The following is an 18,101-nucleotide window of genomic DNA, read 5'->3' as shown; positions in this document are numbered from 1 at the left end:
GGAATATCGGGAGAACACCCTGATCCCCTTGTACTCTTTGGCCTGAGACTGTCTGTGCGCTGGCTAAATAACTGTTTTACCGAGTGCTGCGTCCGTGGAACAGCACTGACTATGTGATCTCCCACCGGCGACGGTTCACTTGTGCTCGTGAGGTCAGAAGATGATCACTGCGTTGAAAGTTTTACCTGATCAAGTAACCAGAGCCATAAATTGCTCTTTGTCAGACCCTGGTGTGTTTCATAGAATCATAGAATGATACAGCACAGAAGGAGGCCCATCGTGCCCGTGTCGCTCTTTGAAAGAGCTAACCAATTAGTCCCACACCCCTGCTCTTTCCTCATAGCCCTGCAAATTTTTCCCCTTCAAATATTTATCCAATTCCCTCTTGAAAGTTACCATTGAATCTGTTTCCACCACCCTTTCAGGCCGTGCATTCCAGATCATAACAATTCGCTGAGTAATTTTTTTTCCAGTCATGTCACCTCTGGTTCTTTTGCCAATTACCTTAAATCTCTGTCCTCTGGTTACTGACCCTTCTGTCACTGGAAACAATTTCTTCTTATTTACTCTATCAAAACCGTTCATGATTTTGAACACCTCTACCAAATCTCCCCTTAAGCTTCTCTGCTTTAAGAACAATCCCAGCTTCTCTAGTCTCTCCACATAACTGAAGTCCCACTTCAGGTACCATTCTAGTAAATCGCCTCTGCACCCTCTCCAAGGCCTTAACACTCCGCCCGCTAAAGTGTGGAGCATAACCAGTGTTTTCTAAAGGTTTAACATAATGATGAAATTATCTTGGTCTTGGTTCAGTGAAAGTGAAGTGCAGGTTGTAAGACCAGAGTCTGGTGTTCAGACCAGTAGGATTGCAATGGAGAATGGAACATGTACCGTGCGAGCTGACTATCAGCCGCCAAGCGGAACTCACATGAGGTGCGCTCCTGTGTGTCAAATACAAATCACGGGGGTCCTTGGTTCTGCCCTTCACCAATAAGTGAAGTTGAAATTCATCCACAACACTGTAATCCACCATTGTAATTAAAATCTTCAAAACTGCAATATTATTACAGACTTAAAATAATATTATGTTTAAAAAATTAGTTTATTTTCCTCATAAAATTAATACGTGGTAACTGTGCCCATAGCCGTCTGATGTTTGTGTTGATTTTAACGTTTTGGGCAACACTTTACAGCGCCCCGTTTTGCTGAACCAATGACCGTGACTTATCGGAATTCTGGCGTCCTCTGGTGGCGGTAAGCCGGCATTGCATGAATCCAAATACATTTTCTGCGATTTTCTCCAGAGTCCGAGATTAGCTGAGGTTTATCAAGGGTACGGTAGCATAGTGGTTATGTTACTGGACGAGTAATCCAAAGGCTTAGACTAATAATCCAGAGTCACGAGTTCAAATCCCGCCACAGCAGCTGGGGAATTTAAATTCAATTAATTAAATAAAAAAATCTGGAATTAAAATACTAGTATCAGTAATGGTGGCCATGAAACTACCGGATTGTCGTAAAAACCCATCTGGTTCACTAATGTTGTTGAGGGAAAGAAACCTGCCGTCTTTACCCGGTCTGGCCTACATGTGACTCCAGACAGCAATGTGGTTGATTCTTAATTGCCCTCTGAAATGGCCTAGCAAGCCACTCAGTTGTAAAATCTCGATAAAAAAATTCACAATAAATATAAAACCCGATGGACCACTAGGCACCAGACACGACAAAGGCAAACCAAACCAAGCCCAGCCCAGTCAACCCTGCAAAGTCCTCCTCACTAACATCTGGGGACTTGTGCCAAAATTGGGAGAGCTGTCCCACAGACTAGTCAAGCAACAGCCTGACATAGCCATACTCACAGAATCATACCTTTCAGCTAATGTCCCAGACTCTTCCATCAACATCCCTGGGTATGTCCTGTCCCACCGGCAGGACAGACCCACCAGAGGTGGCGGTGCAGTGATATACAGTCAGGAGGGAGTCCTCAACATTGACTCTGGACCCCATGAAATCTCATGGCATCAGGTCAAACATGAGCAAGGAAACCTCCTGCTGATTACCACCTACCGCCCTCCCTCAGCTGATGAATCAGTCCTCCTCCATGTTGACCACCACTTGGAGGAAGCACTGAGGGTTGCAAGGGCACAGAATGTACTCTGGGTGGGGGACTTCAATGTCCATCACCAAGAGTGGCTCGGTAGCACCACTACTGACCGAGCTGGCCGAGTCCTAAAGGACATAGCTGCTAGACTGGGCGTGCAGCAGGTGGTGAGCGAACTAACATGAGGGAAAAACTTACTTGACCTCGTCCTCACCAATCTACCTGTCGCAAATGCATCTGTCCATGACAGTATTGGTAGGAGTGACCACCGTACAGTCCTTGGGGATATAAAGTCCCGTCCTCGTAGTGAGGACACCATCCAATATGTTGTGTGGCACTACCACCGTGCTAGATAGATTCAGAACAGATCTAGTAGCTCAAAACTGGGCCTCCATGAGGCACTGTGGGCCATCAGCAGCAGCAGAATTGTATTCCAGCACAACCTGTAACCTCATGGCCCGGCATATTCCTCACTCTATGATTACCAACAAGCCAGGGGATCAACCCTGGTTCAATGAGGAGTGTAGAAGAGCATGTCAGGAGCAGCACCCGGCATACCTAAAAGTGAGGTGCCAACCTGGTGAAGCTACAACACAGGACTACATGCATGCTAATCAGCGGAAGCAACATGCTATAGACAGGGTGAAGCGATTCCACAACCAACGGATCAGATCAAAGCTCTGCAGTCCTGCCACATCCAGTCGTGAATGGTGGTGGACAATTGAACAACTAACGGGAAGAGAAGACTCTGTAAACATCCCCATCCTCAATGATGGCAGAGTCCAGCACGTGAGTGCAAAAGACAAGGCTGAAGTGTTTGCAACCATCTTCAGCCAGAAGTGTCGAGTGGATGATCCATCTCGGCCTCCTCCCGATGTCCCCACCATCACAGAAGCCAGTCTTGAGCCAATTCGATTCACTCCACGTGATATCAAGAAACGGCTGAGTGCACTGGATACAGCAGAGGCTATGGGCCCTGACAACATCTCGGCTGTAGTGCTGAAGACTTGTGCTCCAGAACTAGCTGCGCCTCTAGCCAAGCTGTTCCAGTACAGCTACAACACTGGCATCTAGACAATGTGGAAAATTGCCCAGGTATGTCCTGTCTACAAAAAGCAGGACAAATCGAATCCGGCCAATTACCGCCCCATCAGTCTACTCTCAATCATCAGCCAAATGATGGAAGGTGTCGTCGACAGTGCTATCAAGCGGCACTAACTCATCAATAACCTGCTCATCGATGCTCAGTTTGGGTTCCGCCAGGACCACTCGGCTTCAGACCTCATTCCAGCCTTGGTCCAAACATGGACAAAAGAGCTGAATTCCAGAGGTGAGGTGAGAGTGACTGCCCTTGACATCAAGGCAGCATTTGACCAAGTGTGGCACCAAGGAGCCCTAGTAAAATTGAAGTCAATGGGAATCAGGGGGAAAACTCTCCAGTGGCTGGAGTCATACCTAGCACAAAGGAAGATGGTAGTGGTTGTTGGAGGCCAATCATCTCAGCCCCAGGACATTGTTGCAGGAGTTCCTTAGGGCAGTGTCCTAGGCCCAATCATCTTCAGCTGCTTCATCAATGACCTTCCCTCCATCATAAGGTCAGAAATGGGGATGTTCGCTGATGATTGCACAGTGTTCAGTTCCATTCGCAACCCCTCAGATAATGAAGCAGTCCGAGCCCGAATGCAGCAAGACCTGGACAACATCCAGGCTTGGGCTGATACGTGGCAAGTAACATTCGCGCCAGACAAGTGCCAGGCAATGACTGTCTCCAACAAGAGAGTCTAACCACCTCCCCTTGACATTCAATGGCATTACCATCGCCGAATCCCCCACCATCAACATCCTGGGGGTCACCATTGACCAGAAACTTAACTGGACCAGCCATATAAATACTGTGGCTACAAGAGCAGGTCAGAGGCTGGGCATTCTGCGGCGAGTGACTCACTCCTGACTCCCCAAAGCCGTTCCACCATCTACAAGGCACAAGTCAGGAGTGTGATGGAATACTCTCCACTTGCCTGGATGAGTGCAGCTCCAACAACACTCAAGATGCTCGACACGATCCAGGACAAAAGCAGCCCAATTGATTGGCACCCCATCCACCACCCTAAACATTCACTCCCTTCACCACCGGCGCAAGTGGCTGCAGTGTGTACCATCCACAGGATGCAGTGCAGCAACTCACCAAGGCCTCTTCGATAGTACCTCCCAAACCCGCGATCTCTACCACCTAGAAGGACAATAGCAGCAGGTACATGGGAACAACACCACCTGCACGTTCCCCTCCAAGTCACACACCATCCTGACTTGGAAATATATTGCCATTCCTTCATCGTCGCTGGGTCAAAATCCTGGAACTCCCTTCCTAACAGCACTGTGGGAGAACCTTCACCACATGGACTGCAGTGGTTCAAGAAGGCAGCTCACCACCACCTTCTCAAGGGCAATTAAGGATGGGCAATAAATGCCGGCCTTGCCAGCTACGTCCACATTCCATGAACGAATAAAAATAAAACAATGAGTTACATTGAGTCGGCAGCACAGAAACAGGCCTTTCGGCCCAACTGGTCTATGTCAGCGTTTATGCTCCACACGAGCCTCCTCCTTCCCTACTTTATCTACCCCTATCAACATACCCGTCTATTTCTTTCTCCCTTGCCTGCTTATCTTGCTGCCCCTTAAATGCATCAATGCTATTTGCCTCAACTACTCCTTGTGGTAGTGCATTCCACATTCTTATCACTCTTTGGGTAAAGACTTTTATCCTGAATTCCCTATTGGATTTATTAGTGACCATCTTACATTGATGACCTCTAGTTTTGGACACCCCCACAAGTGGAAATTTTTTCTCTATTTCTACCCTATCAAACCCTTTCATTACCTTAAAGATCTCTTTCAGGTTACCCGTCAGCTTTCTCATTTCTGGAGAAAAGTGCCCCAGCCTGTTTCGTCTTTCCTGATACGAATATGCTCTCAGTTCTGGTAACGTCCTTGTGAATCTTTTTTGCACCTTCTCCAATGCCTCTGTATCGTTTTCATATTATGGAGAACAGAACTGTGCACAGTACTCCAAGTGTGGTTTAACCAAGGTTCTAGACAGGTTTAACATAACTTCTCTGCTTTTCAATTCTATCCCTCTAGGAATGAACCCCAGTGCCTGGTTTGCTTTTTTATGGCCTAAATAACCTGCATCGCTAGTTGTAGTGATTTATGTATCTATTCCCCTAGATCCCTTTGTTCCTCTATCCAATTTTGACTCTTATTAGCCAAGTGATATGTGGCCTCCTTATTCCTTCTACCAAAATGCACCACCTCACACTTATCTATATTGAAATTCATTTGCCAATAACAAATCCATTCTACAAGTTTATTAATGTCTTCTTGCATTTTAACACATTCTTCCTTTGTATTAACTATATCCCACAATTTTGTGCCGTTTGCAAACTTTGAAATTGTACTTCCTATTCCCGAGTCCAATTGTTGATGTAAATTGTGAACAACAGTGGTTCAAGCACCAATCCCTGCGGAACACACTTCCCACCTTTTGCCAGTCTGAGTAGCTACCCTTAATCCCTACTCTCTGTTTTCTGTTTTGCAGCCAGCTTGCTATCCATTCTGCTACCTGTCCCATGACTCCACATGCTCTGGCCTTGGTCATGAGGCTACAATGTGGTACCTTATTGAAAGCCTTTTGAAAATCCAAATATATACATCTACTGCATTCTTTCTGTTGCTTCTTCAAGGGTTGGTCAAGCATGACTTTCCCTTCTGAAATCTGTGTTGGCTACTGTTGGCCAGAGGCTGCAGAAGACTGCTGAGCTGAATTCAAAGTGCTAACAAAGACACTGACCTTTTGAACTGAGGTGACCTGGAGTTCAGTCACTGGTCTGAACTGGCCAGAACCGGTTTGAATTCGTTCCGCTTCTTACAGAGACAAAGAAACGGTGATGCTACCTGAGCCCTTGGAACAGAGCCAATCAGGGGATGACATCGGTCACTCCAGCAACTTTGAGCCAACCGGAGAAGACAGCATCGTTCGAAAAGACAGACTTGGGGAATAAAAGCTGAAGAGTTGCTGGCTTGGGCTCAGTGTGTGTCTTTGTTTGTTTGTGAGCAAGAGAGAGAGAGAGTGTGTGTGTGTGTGTGTTTTTGTTGGTGCGTCTTTGTTTGTGAAGGAGACTCTGGGAGACTCTGGAAACTAACCCTCGTGGAAGTGGGAACCTTACGTCAGGGACGTAAAGACTGCGTCGAGGACGTGGAGACGACGTCGGGAGTAAGAGGGAGAATTGCCTGGCCAGCAGCATCTCTCTTTTCCGGGTAATATAATATCCTTTCTATTCTGGGACCACTCTGGGAGTGTCGTCAGGAAACCTAGTGGGTGTGCGTTTAAAGCCTGATACTCGGGGAGTATTACTAGAGAAACCTAGTGGGTGTGCGTTTAAATCCTAGTTTGAGTATAAACCTGTATAACCTGCTGTAAACTACATGCCTATATCTAACTAGACGTATAAGCAGTATGTACATGATCTAATAACGTTAATAAAGCGAATTGAGAATTAAGAGAGAATTGACTCTTCCTCTGTGTACTAAGCTAAAACCGTTAACCGGTGACTTCTGGTCAACACTACTCTATTATAAGAACATAAGAACATAAGAAATAGGAGCAGGAGTTGGCCACATGACTCCTTGAGCCTGTTCCGCCATTCAGTCAGACCATGGCTGATCTTCACCCTCAACTCCACTTTCCCGCTTGATCCCCATATCCCTCGATTCCCCTAGATTCCAAAAATCTATCCATCTCTGTCTTGAATAGACTCAATGACTCAGCATCATTATGTTCTCGTTTTCTATATGTTTCTCTATTACATCCTTGAGTAAAGGTTCCATTATCTTGTCTACCACTGACGTTAAGCTAATTGGTCTATAGTTTCCTGGACTTGTTCTAGCCCCCTTTTTAAATATAGGAATAACATTAGCTGTCTGCCAGTCCTCTGGCACTATTTCCTTATCTAATGAATTTTTATATATGTGTAATAGTGCTTCTGCTATCTCTTCCCTAACTTCTTTTAATATGCGTGGATGCAATCCATCCAGACCAGGGGTTTTATCACCTCTAAGTTTGATTAGTTTGTCAATTATCTTCCCCCTTTCTATCTTAAATGTCTTCATGCCTTTTTTGATCTCCTCTCCTAATGTCATACTCACCTTGTTATTCTCCCTGGTAAATACTGAGGCAAAATATCTATTCAATATTTCTGCCATTTCGCTGTCATTACCTGTGAGTTTATCTTGTGCATCCCCGAGTGGCCCTATCCCTATCCTAACTTTTCTTTTGTTATTTATGTGTCTGTAGAATGGTTTACTATTTCTTTTTATATTCCTTGATAATTTAGTTTTGTAGTTCCTCTTTGCTTTCCTAATTGTTTTTTTCACATTCTTCCTAACCTCTTCATATTCCCCTTTTTCATCCTTTCCTTTATTGTCTATGTACTTAGAGTATGCCTCTTTCTTTAGTTTGAATTTTACCCTTATCTCTTTATTCATCCATGGTGTTTCATTATTGGCTAGTTTGTTCTTGTTTTTTAGGGAATATATTTCTCCCAAACTCTATTGGTCATCATTTTAAATATTTCCCACTGCTGTTCTATCTCTTTGTCTGTCAACATTTTCTTCCAGATTGCTTTCCCTAGATCCATTCTCATCCCCTCAAAATTAGTTTTTTTCCCCAATCTATTACTTTGGTCTTTGTCTTACATATATCTTTCTCAATCAGTATTTTAAACCTTATTATGTTATGATCACTAGTGCCTAGATGTTCCTCTACGCTTATTTCTCTTATCTGCTCTGGTTCATTTCCCATTACTAGATCCAGCTGTGATTCCTCTTTAGCTGGGCTTCTCACATACTGGGTAAGAAAGGAATCATATACGCACTGTAAAAACTCTATTCCCCCTTTCCACTTTTGCTACCTCTTCTTGCCCGTTTATTTGGATAGTTGAAATCTCCCATGATTATAATTTGATTTTTTAAAACTAATTTCATAGATTTACCTACATATTTCTTCCTTTACTTCCCTTCCACTATTAGGTTGTCTGTAGAATATGTTTATTAATGTGATCGATCCCTTGTTATTCTTTGTCTCAGTCCATATGGATTATGTTTCTACCTTAATATTTCTTATGTCCCTTTTTTCTGTTGCCACTATGTTGTGTCTAATTAATACTGCTACTCCATCCCTTCTTCTTCCTTCCCTATCTTTTCTAAATATGTTATATCCTGCAATATTTAACTACCAGTCCTGTTCTTTAGTTATCCCTACTACATCTGACTCCTCGCTACAAATTACTGCTTCCAGTTCCCCCGGTAGGTTTTGGATGCTGTGCACATTGCTGTACAGGCAATTTAATTTGTTTTTAATTATTGTTCCTCTCACTTTATTTTTAATAGCCTGACCGTTTATGTTATCCCTGTTCCTTATCTTGACCGTACTCTCATCTTCTATTTCTTTATCTTCAGACTTATGTTATTTTTTCCAGGCCCCTTGGAGGCAAAGTGGTCAATGTATGGTCTGCTCCTGTGAATTCAAAGTTCTTTATTGTGCTAAAAATAATGTCCTAGAGTTTCCACTAGTTTCCATTTGTTTTATCAATGCAATCTGGACAAACCAGTGCAAAAGATTGTGGAAACTCAAGCATAAGTTATGTCAAGTATAAACCTTGTTTCCATGATCTTTAAAACTGGTTTAAAAATCATTGCGCTCGAAGCCGGCCCCACCCACAAAACTAGCCATGCCCCCAGATCAAAATAATGAGGATGGCGAGTATCTGTCGATTGCGGGCATTTTCAGCCGGTTGAAAAGGGTCATAAAATTGCGCTCATTTCTTTCGGTGCATAGGCACCAGCATGCACTCAATGTCATGTCATTTTCAGCCTTCCTGCAGTGACCAGCAATCATTTCAACAAGGTATAGGCCTGCAGCAAATAGTTTACTTAAGTTGAACCATATACATTGGAGAAATAGTTAAACAGTTAAATATAGTTTTTATTTACATTATTATAAGCTTATTGTAGTGCTAGGACTTTCAACTTTGACCATTTGTTTGTGTTATGATCGAGTTTAAAATGGTGCATTTTCTCGCTATCCCTCCCTTCTTTATAATGCTGGAGGAGGAAGATGAGGAGAAGAAAAAGGAGGAGGAGGAGAAAGAGCTGTGGAGGCTCGAAACACATAGACTTGAGGTTCAATGGGGGAGGTCGCACAGGCAGAGAGTTCATGCCATCCGTAGTTTCTCTACTCTAGTGTTTACAGGCCCCACTTGAGTTACAAGGAGATGTTGGAGGAGCTAGTCATGCACCGTCTATGCTTCACCAAAGCAGCAATCAGTCAGCTCTGCGATTTACTGAGGGAGGACATCATGTCTCGATCATCACCCACCACAGCGATCACTTTTGAAATGAAGCTCACAATGGCTTTAAATTTCTACGGGAGTGGCTCATTCTAGTCTTCAACGGGACAGCTGTACTGGATCAGCCAAGAGGCAGAGAAGGCCAGCATCCGGCAGGTGACAGATGCCCTGTTCCCCAAGATGAATGACTTCATTAGATTTGATTTAACACTCCCAGAGTACAATGGCAGAGGTCACTGGAGTTTTAGCACATAGCTGGCTTCCCAAAGGTGCTTAGAGCAATCAATGGCATGTGGCATTGAAGGTTACGCGTGAGGACTCACACAGCCAACTAAATAGGAAGGGATTCCTCTCGCTTAATGTCCAGGTAGTTTGTGATGCTCGTTTATGAATCCTACACGTGAATGCCATGGACGCTGGTTCAACTCACAATTCCTTTATCGTGAGGAACTCTTATATTGCCTACATAGTCAGGGAAGGTGATCTAATGCGGGACAAAGCATATCCCCTACTCCCATGGCTGATGACACCATTTGGGACACAACACACTGAGGCAGATGTGAAATTCAATTTCGCCCATGTCGCCACTGGACAGGTCGTGGAGAGAGCTGTTGGGGTGCTGAAGAGCTGCTTCAGGTGCTTGGACATATCTGGGGGCGTGAGAGGGAGAGGGAGAGTGGCCAGGATCATTTTAGTATGCCGAGCATAATTTCACTCTCGAACAAGGTCTGGACCTGGACATCCCAGAAGAGGAGCTGGTCGAGCTAAATGTTGTGCCTCAGGAATTGGAGGCGAGGGGTGCTGAGTCTGCACAAGAGGCAAATGCGCAACAGGGCAGGGCTGTCAGAGCTCAGCTTATACAACATTTCTTTGCATAATGAGCCCCACCAAATGCCCCCTTCCCCGTACTGAGAATAGAGGAAGACTGTCATTTTAAAAATCAAAAGAGATTTATTACAATCTTCAATTGTTAACTGTTAACATTAAATTAATAGAATTTTGCAGTTCAAAAATATAGTTAAATTTGTTTCTTGCTCATATTTGTTACATCATATATGTATTAAAAAAATTAACATGGGTATATTTATTCAGAAATGTACACATGGAGAAGTACAAAAATGTTCAAAATTTATTCAACTTTAAGAAAGTGCAAAATGAAAATTCAATAATTATTCAAAAACAAGAAAAGTGCAAATAAACAAATAACTATTCAAAAATTCTATAAATTTAAAAACGTGCAAACAACTCTCTCTCAACTCCCCACCTGGACGATAAGAAGGAGAAAGTGGAGGTGGTAGACACAGGAAATAAAATCCCCTTGCTCTTTCAAGGCACCTTGCTTGGCCGCCATTCCCAGACAAGCTCGTCTACCTGCTGCCCCCCTATGCTGTCCATCAGCCACTGTGGATGGCACGTCTACCTGTGGTGTGGTGAAGAAATGAGCCATGTGCCTGTAACGCACCGACTCTTATAATCGTCTGCTCCTGGAGCAAAGATGCTGCTGCCTGCATGCCATGATTGCAAATCTGAGCTGCTTCATGTGGCCTACCATGTACAGCTGGCAACATGCCTGCTGCTGTAAGGCTGGAGTCCAGGGTGATGCTGCCACCCATGGAGATGGAAGCATCAGCCACATGGACCCTACGTGCCAACCCACCAATGCGGAGTTCATCAACAAGCTCACCAACTGCGCGATGGGTGGAATGATGGCAGCTCCGATGCCCGTAAGGTCTCATTGTTGGACTGTAAGCCATCTCTTATGATGAACTCCAGTCTGTCTCTTTAGGCCTGAACCGCAGAAGCCTGAACCTACATCGAGTTGGGAGCCGTGGCTTCTATTTCATTGTCCTCTTGCAGGGACCTGCTGGATGGCCCAAGGCAGCAGTCATTTGGTGAGTCAACTGCTGGATGGGCTCCTGGGCTACAACTGCCGCCTGTCCAATGATGTCACAGATCTGCACAGCAGATTCTGAGACTAGGCCAGCAAGGTTGTTCAATATGTCCTTGATGGAGGACAGGGAAATCATCCCCCTCTGGTGCTCCATCACCATGTGCCTCCTCAATTCAGCCGAGGGCATGTCAGGCTCCACTGACCCACTGCTCTATGTCTGCCTCCTGGCCAATTAAGTACTTTTGAACAGTAGGCACTGTTGTAATGTAGGGAAACCTGGCAGCCAATTTCCACACAGCCAACGCCCAGAAACAGCAATGAGATAAATGAGATAAACGACCAGATAATCTGCTTTTAATGATGTTGGTTGAGGGCGAAATGTTGGCCAGGAATCTGGAAGAACTCTGTTCTTCTTTGAAAAGTGCTGTTGGATCTTTTACATCCAGCTGAGGGGGCAGACGGGATCTCAGTTTAAAATCTCATCTGAAAAAGTACACCTCCAACAGTGTAGCACTCCCCCAGTACTGCACTGATGTGTCAGCCGAGAATATGTGTTCAAACTGTTCCGGGGAGCTGGAACCCACAACATTCTGACTCAGAGGCAAGAGTGTTGACGCAGTTGCTCCATTGATACAAACAAGTCAATTTATAGAGCATTATTAACACAGAATGTCAATGTTCAAACAGCAAAAATAGAAAGTTTTTTTTAAAGCAGGAACTTTAAATATATATATATATATATATTGGAAGTTGAGTACTTTATTACTGGAATATTAAATATATATATATTTAATATTCCAGTAATAAAGTACTCAACTTCTGAGAAATATCATTACTGTAATATGGGGGACCTTGCAGTATTACAGCATGAACTGCAATATTTAAAAAGTAATCCCAGCTCAGGGAGCACGGAATTCCCCGGAATTGCCAGCAGTATAAAAGCTCTAATCCTCTGCCAGCTCTTCCTCTCATGGATCTGCCTGACTTCCACCAAGAGACCCAAAAATTAATTTTTGTTGTGTAAAAGCCAAAAATGTCTATTAAATGTTTGATGAAGTTTTTATGTATTTTCACTAGTACCGGTGAACCCTTTCTCCCAGTCGGGGGAGAGAAGAACGTGTAGGATAACATCGGGAACCCAATGTATAAAACTATTGTATATCTTTGAAATAAAAACAGAAAGCACTGGAGATATACATCAGGTCAGTACTGAGATAGACAGGTGAGTATTTTTCATCATGAATTTGGCCATCACGTTATAATGGATTGCAACATATTGTATTTGATATTTTATTATTTCTTCAGGACTAAAAGTAAGACATCACTGATACATTTCACACAAATGTATTGGTAAAACGTACATGCAAAAAGCAAAAAGGGTATCACTATTTTAAAAAAAAGAATCAACATCAAAATGGATATTTCATTGGATGAGTTTCAAAACAAGAAAAACCCACTAGTTCTTTTAAACAGTAATACAGATGCGTTAGAAGATTATTTTAAATACATTTCATTTCTTAATCACAGGCAGCTTGATCGCCTGATACTTTGTTCAAGTTTGGATCCGAGAGCTTCGTGTTTAACCCCGCAAGAGTAAAGCTCGTGTGAGTTCCACTCGGAGGCAGAAAGGGTCAGATAACTGCTCACACTGAACGTCTGGTCAGAGTCCTGTAAGGTCGGACTGGTCTGGACGCCCGCGTCTCTGACTTTGCCGTCAACACTCCACACAAGTTTCACAGAATCCGGGTAAAAATTATTCACCAAGCACACCAGGGTCGCCGCGTTGGCTGCGATCTGATCCTTTGCTGGAGGAAGAAGCGACATAGTGGGACTGGCTGGCTGACGACCTAAAAGAGAAAGGATCGCATTAATTCTGGGTTGATTTACAAAGACCAGTGTATTTGAATTATGTTTTAACTACACCATTTAAATACGGAATGTGTGTGATTCAACGTGTTGCGGTGTGTGGGTCCTGTACCTACGCGTCATTACCTTTCCAAGTAATTGCACCTGGACGCATAGATGGTTCTTTGATACAACTGACAGCGTGTGCAAGCAGAACATAGGAATATGAATAGGAAAAAGATTATTACACCCGGGGCCCATGCTGCCTGGCGGTTGCCCAAGTCTCCCGCCCTAATTTCGACCGAAATCACAGCGGGAGATCAGGAGAACCTTCACATAAGTTACTGGGGTTTAGGGGTGAATTTTCCCTGGGGTTCTCCCAGTTCGTCCTGCGAAAGTGCCGCTGAAACGGCGACAATTCCTGCGGAAACTCAACCCCTGCCAGTTTCCCGATGAACACTTTGATTATTTCTGTGAAACATTTCAAGCAGAAAATTCGTTTCTACCGCAGCGATGTTATTTTAAACATGTCTGTCCCGTTTCTGAAGGTGTGTTTCATTTTACTTTCCTCAGGCCTAGCATTGTTTGAAAACTGATGCAAATTCCCTCTACATTGCTCATTTAATATACATTTAGTCCAGGCAGTTTAAACTGACATGAGGGAAATCCTTTGTGCTTTACTGTATTATTCCTGTTAACCTTGTTATATATCCTTTAATTAATTTTATTGTATGGCCAGACTTTTATAGACATCTGCAATCATTATTAATTGCGCATTATATAGAATTCTTCATCAGTCTGACGTTGAATGAACAATTAACTCAAGGATTGCTTCAGCATGTGATATAATCATAGACACCAATTCAGAATTGTCCTGAGCGTTGGTTTCCAGTTTTCCAAAGGCTTCGGCAAAAACATAACGTAAATTGTAACAAATGTGTTCTTAGTGGTTTTGATCAAAGAATACTATAAATATCGTATCCTTTAAGGGTCTGAAATCTTTTAAGTTATTATCATTATTATGTGTTCTAGACTGAATTTTCTATGCATTGTTCAGTTCGCTAAGATGAGTTTGATGAATGTCCACTAAGATTACTGGCAGCAATCTCTGTAAAATGTTTGCAATAGTTACCTAGAGCGGATTTTTCAATTATGTATGGCTGCCTCTGTCTCTCGCAGGTCCAGGAGAAATGCTTTTAATGCGTTCGTTTGAAATTCCTCCATCGGTTGCTTTAGCGGAGTCGCTCGCCTTTTAAAAATATTTGGGTTAACACCTCCGCTAAAATAGCGCAGAGATTTTCTACTGCTAATATCCCATGGTGTAATTTCAGGGCCAAGCTCTTTAACTCAGTACCCGCACAGTAATATGTTCAAATGCAACCTACTGGCCAGGAAATGTAGAAAATTCCTAAGCAAGCTGCATGGGACACTATCCATTCGAATCATACAACTACTGTCAAATTCTGCTAAGGGTTGAATTTCCTGGCGGTTGCCCAAGTCTCTCGCCCTAATTTCGACCGAAATCACAGCGGGAGATCAGGAGAACCTTCGCATAAGTTACTGGGGTGTAGGGGTGAATTTTCGCTGGGGTTGTCCCCGTTCGTCCTGCGAAAGTGCCGCTGAAACGGCGACAATTCCGGCGGAAACTCGACACCTACCGTAGAAGAGAATCCAAGAATCGGTTTTGCCCCATCAACATTACAGATTTTAAAAAGCCCCTGTGCTGTCGCAGGAAGATTAACCTGTGGATGAAGCTTCAAATCTTTCCCGCTGCCACACAGCCCGTATTGCTTTAGTGGCGGATTTTGGTTACGCCAACGATCAGCCTTGTACGAGCAATGCAATGCTTTTGAACGGTGGGATTCGCCAACACTTTTCAAACACGGTTATTATAATTCGCATTAAAAGAAACTTTGCAGAGGAGCTGAGAGAACCGAGAAAGCTGGATACATTGGTTTCAGCAATGAGGTATCTTTATGAGCTGACAGCTACCTCAATAGATAAATAACAAAACTGCCTCTCACCGGTATGTGTCTGAGAAGCAGGAAAAAAGTTAGGAAATTTTTTGCCATTCAGGAAAAAAAGGGCGACAGTGTGAAGCTTTCCTCGAGCTTTAACTGATTGGCTATGTCAGATTGATCTTGCATTAAGAAAAAGAAATCTGCACGTTTTGCCCGAGAGGAACAGTGACGGAATGAGGTTTATTCTGTTTCAATTATAAAATGTCTGTTATATCCTTTTATTTAAATTGTAGCTAGGCCAGGCCTCTTGTATTCAAAACAGTGATAGTTGCTGCTTCTGTTACACGTTCCTTTGTCCTTTTCGCTTGTGGCACAATTATTAGCGTTTGTCTGGAGTCATTCACCTGGAATTGCCCCGATCTCCCGCCTTAACGTCGGTGCAGGATCGGCATAAGTGCCGGAGAAACGTTTACGGCTTTTCCGTTGAACTTCCGCCGAGGTTAAGGCGGAGATCGGACAAACTCCGCGGAAATTCTACCCCAATTGCCACAGAAATTCTATACGGTCTGTGGGCAATAGGATGAAGTGGGGCGGGTGGTTGAGGATATTGATTCATAAAAGGCTGCCCTGACGTGACATTCCAATGGGGTTTGGTTGCATTTTGATGTAAAAAAAACTCATCAAACAGCCAATTTACCAATTTCCATTCAGCCCGTGATAGAAATAAATGCTAATGATTAACCGCCTGCTGAGAAAAGATCTGGGCTAATTGAAAGAGCCTTGTAATACGAGTAAAAGACTGGTTTGAACTGACGTATCAGAAGTTGCCTGGACCCAGTACAATTACAAAAGCCATTGGCCATTTCTCGAATTAACATTTTCCAGCCTCCCACGGTCAGATGGAACTCCTTGGAGCTAGACTTGCCCACGTTATTGATTTCTGGGAAACAGTTGTAAGGACTCCAAAAAGGGACTTCGTAAGAATTTAGTATTGGAAATGGTTAAAAGTATCAGGGAAAGTTAAGTCCTGCACTGATATTTTATCTGCAGGTTAATTGTTCCTTCTGCAATACCTGTCTGTCTTAAAATCAATGAAGAGTTTTAGCCTGAACCACATAGTCCGATAGCATGGTGCTTTTCTGCCTAGGGAAGAGACCCGAATGTACAGTGGCATTACCATGCCATTTGTTGGTGATAAAAGGATAGATTGTTAGCCCCTATGTACACTACAGCCCATTCATTTCACGCTGTAAGTTACGTTTCGGTTCACAACAGTTCGGGTCTATCTATGCCGGTGATGGACTGGGGTGGACAAATGTAAGGAATCTTACAACACCAGGTTATAGTCCAAATATGTACATTGCGTATTGGGGAGCACGAAGAAGGGGTTTTGGAAAGTGGCTAAGATTGCTTAGTATTGCGTCCTCCACTGATAAGCCGCTTTTACACCCTGATTCTGTCACAGGGCACAGCTAACAAAGGGGAACGGTTACATCGAAAGTATATTGGATATGGACTTATTCTTTTTTATAGAATTTCAATTTGGCACTTTTCATTGAAAAGACCAACGGAAGTGTCTGAGTATAGTTTGATTCGTGTTTGAAAGCAGCTAAATTAGGCCATTCGGGGTCTGGTCGGGTCTCGGAAAGAATAACTTAGTTGAAAAAAGAACAAAGTAATGTAAACTCCGCATTTAAATTCGCCATCTTACAAGCAATTTACTTTATGAAGGATAAATATGTCACTTACCCAGAACATTCAGCCTGGTCCCGCTACCGAAGTACCACCCACGGTGGTACAGCGCCGTATAAAACCGTTCCAACTGTGCAACTCAGGGGAGGTCCATGGAAGGACGAATTCATACTTGGTGGGTACAAACATTCTTATACCAGCTTAAAAAAAATAGTAATAACAAGAGAGAATCATAAAGGTAAAGTAACTGGGTCAGCTGCTGACCACAATGTCAGTAGTCCATGTAAATCCTAGAGGTCGTTCTGTGGAGAATTTTGGTATTGAAGGAGCCAGTGGATCTGCCACCGTGTGAGGCTGCTGCTGCTGCTGTCATATGCTGCACAGTAATAATCAGCGGCGTCCTTCGATTCCACGTTCGAGATAGTCAAATATCCAACGTTGGTACTTTCATCTTCCCGGCCAGTAAATCTGTCTGGGATGCCGTCGCCTCTTGTATCGGTGCCTCTCAGGACAAACCTTGGGGCACTGTCACGCCTCTGTTGGTACCAGTACACATAGCTGCTTGAGAGGCTGATTCCTTGGACTGTACAGTTTAGGATAACGGTTCGTCCTGGTGTAGTGGAGTCTGAATCTGGTTGTATCAATTTGACCTGCGCGCTCGTATCTTTAAAAAAAAATATGTTGTTATTAAAAATCAACCTATCAACGAGGGCTTACACAATTTAGCACTGATACAGAACATTTCGTTCAGATCAGAAAAGGTTTGGATCAAGCTTTTGCTTCATAATTTTTATCCACTTTAACAATTCTTTATGGTAAAAACGATTACAAATATCTCCAAGACACTTACACGTCAGATCAATCATTAGCAGGAGGAGAACAAGAGCAACAGCTGCCATCGTAAAGGTCCCGATGAAAGGAGGAAATGCTATCTTTCAGATTGTTCGATGTCCTTTATATCGAAGGCTAGACAAATGAAATGTCGCCTTCTCATTAGATATGCAAACTTGCTTTCCTCCTGAAAGTGCCCATTGGACGACTGGACTACCACCGATAACTAGTAACCAATTACGTCAGCCACAACGTTTCAAAGCAGGAAGTAAGGACAATTCAGATCACAGAATTGGCCTTTTAAACTGCATGAGATATTTCTAGTTTAGGTATCGATGCTGCATTCAGTTAAAACCAAATAGTTTAATATTGTA

General features: G+C 43.4%; 1 protein-coding gene across 1 annotated transcript; it reads right to left on the bottom strand.

Moving 5' to 3' along the window:
• Positions 1-12,660: 12,660 nt before the first annotated feature.
• LOC137341999 (immunoglobulin lambda-1 light chain-like) lies at positions 12,661-17,855 on the bottom strand. The gene is made up of 4 exons (XM_068005569.1): positions 17,747-17,855; positions 17,250-17,560; positions 16,954-16,987; positions 12,661-13,245 (listed from the first exon to the last, which is right to left on the bottom strand). The coding sequence occupies exons 1-4, from the start codon at positions 17,793-17,795 to the stop codon at positions 12,920-12,922; spliced, it is 720 nt and encodes a 239-aa protein (XP_067861670.1). The 5' UTR covers positions 17,796-17,855; the 3' UTR covers positions 12,661-12,919.
• Between the last annotated feature and the right edge of the window lie 246 nt (positions 17,856-18,101).

This window comes from Heptranchias perlo, chromosome 25, assembly GCF_035084215.1.
Source record: "Heptranchias perlo isolate sHepPer1 chromosome 25, sHepPer1.hap1, whole genome shotgun sequence".
Lineage (NCBI taxonomy): Eukaryota > Metazoa > Chordata > Chondrichthyes > Hexanchiformes > Hexanchidae > Heptranchias > Heptranchias perlo.
The sequence above is the reverse complement of the archived record's forward strand: the minus strand, read 5'-3'. Positions and strand labels throughout refer to the sequence as shown.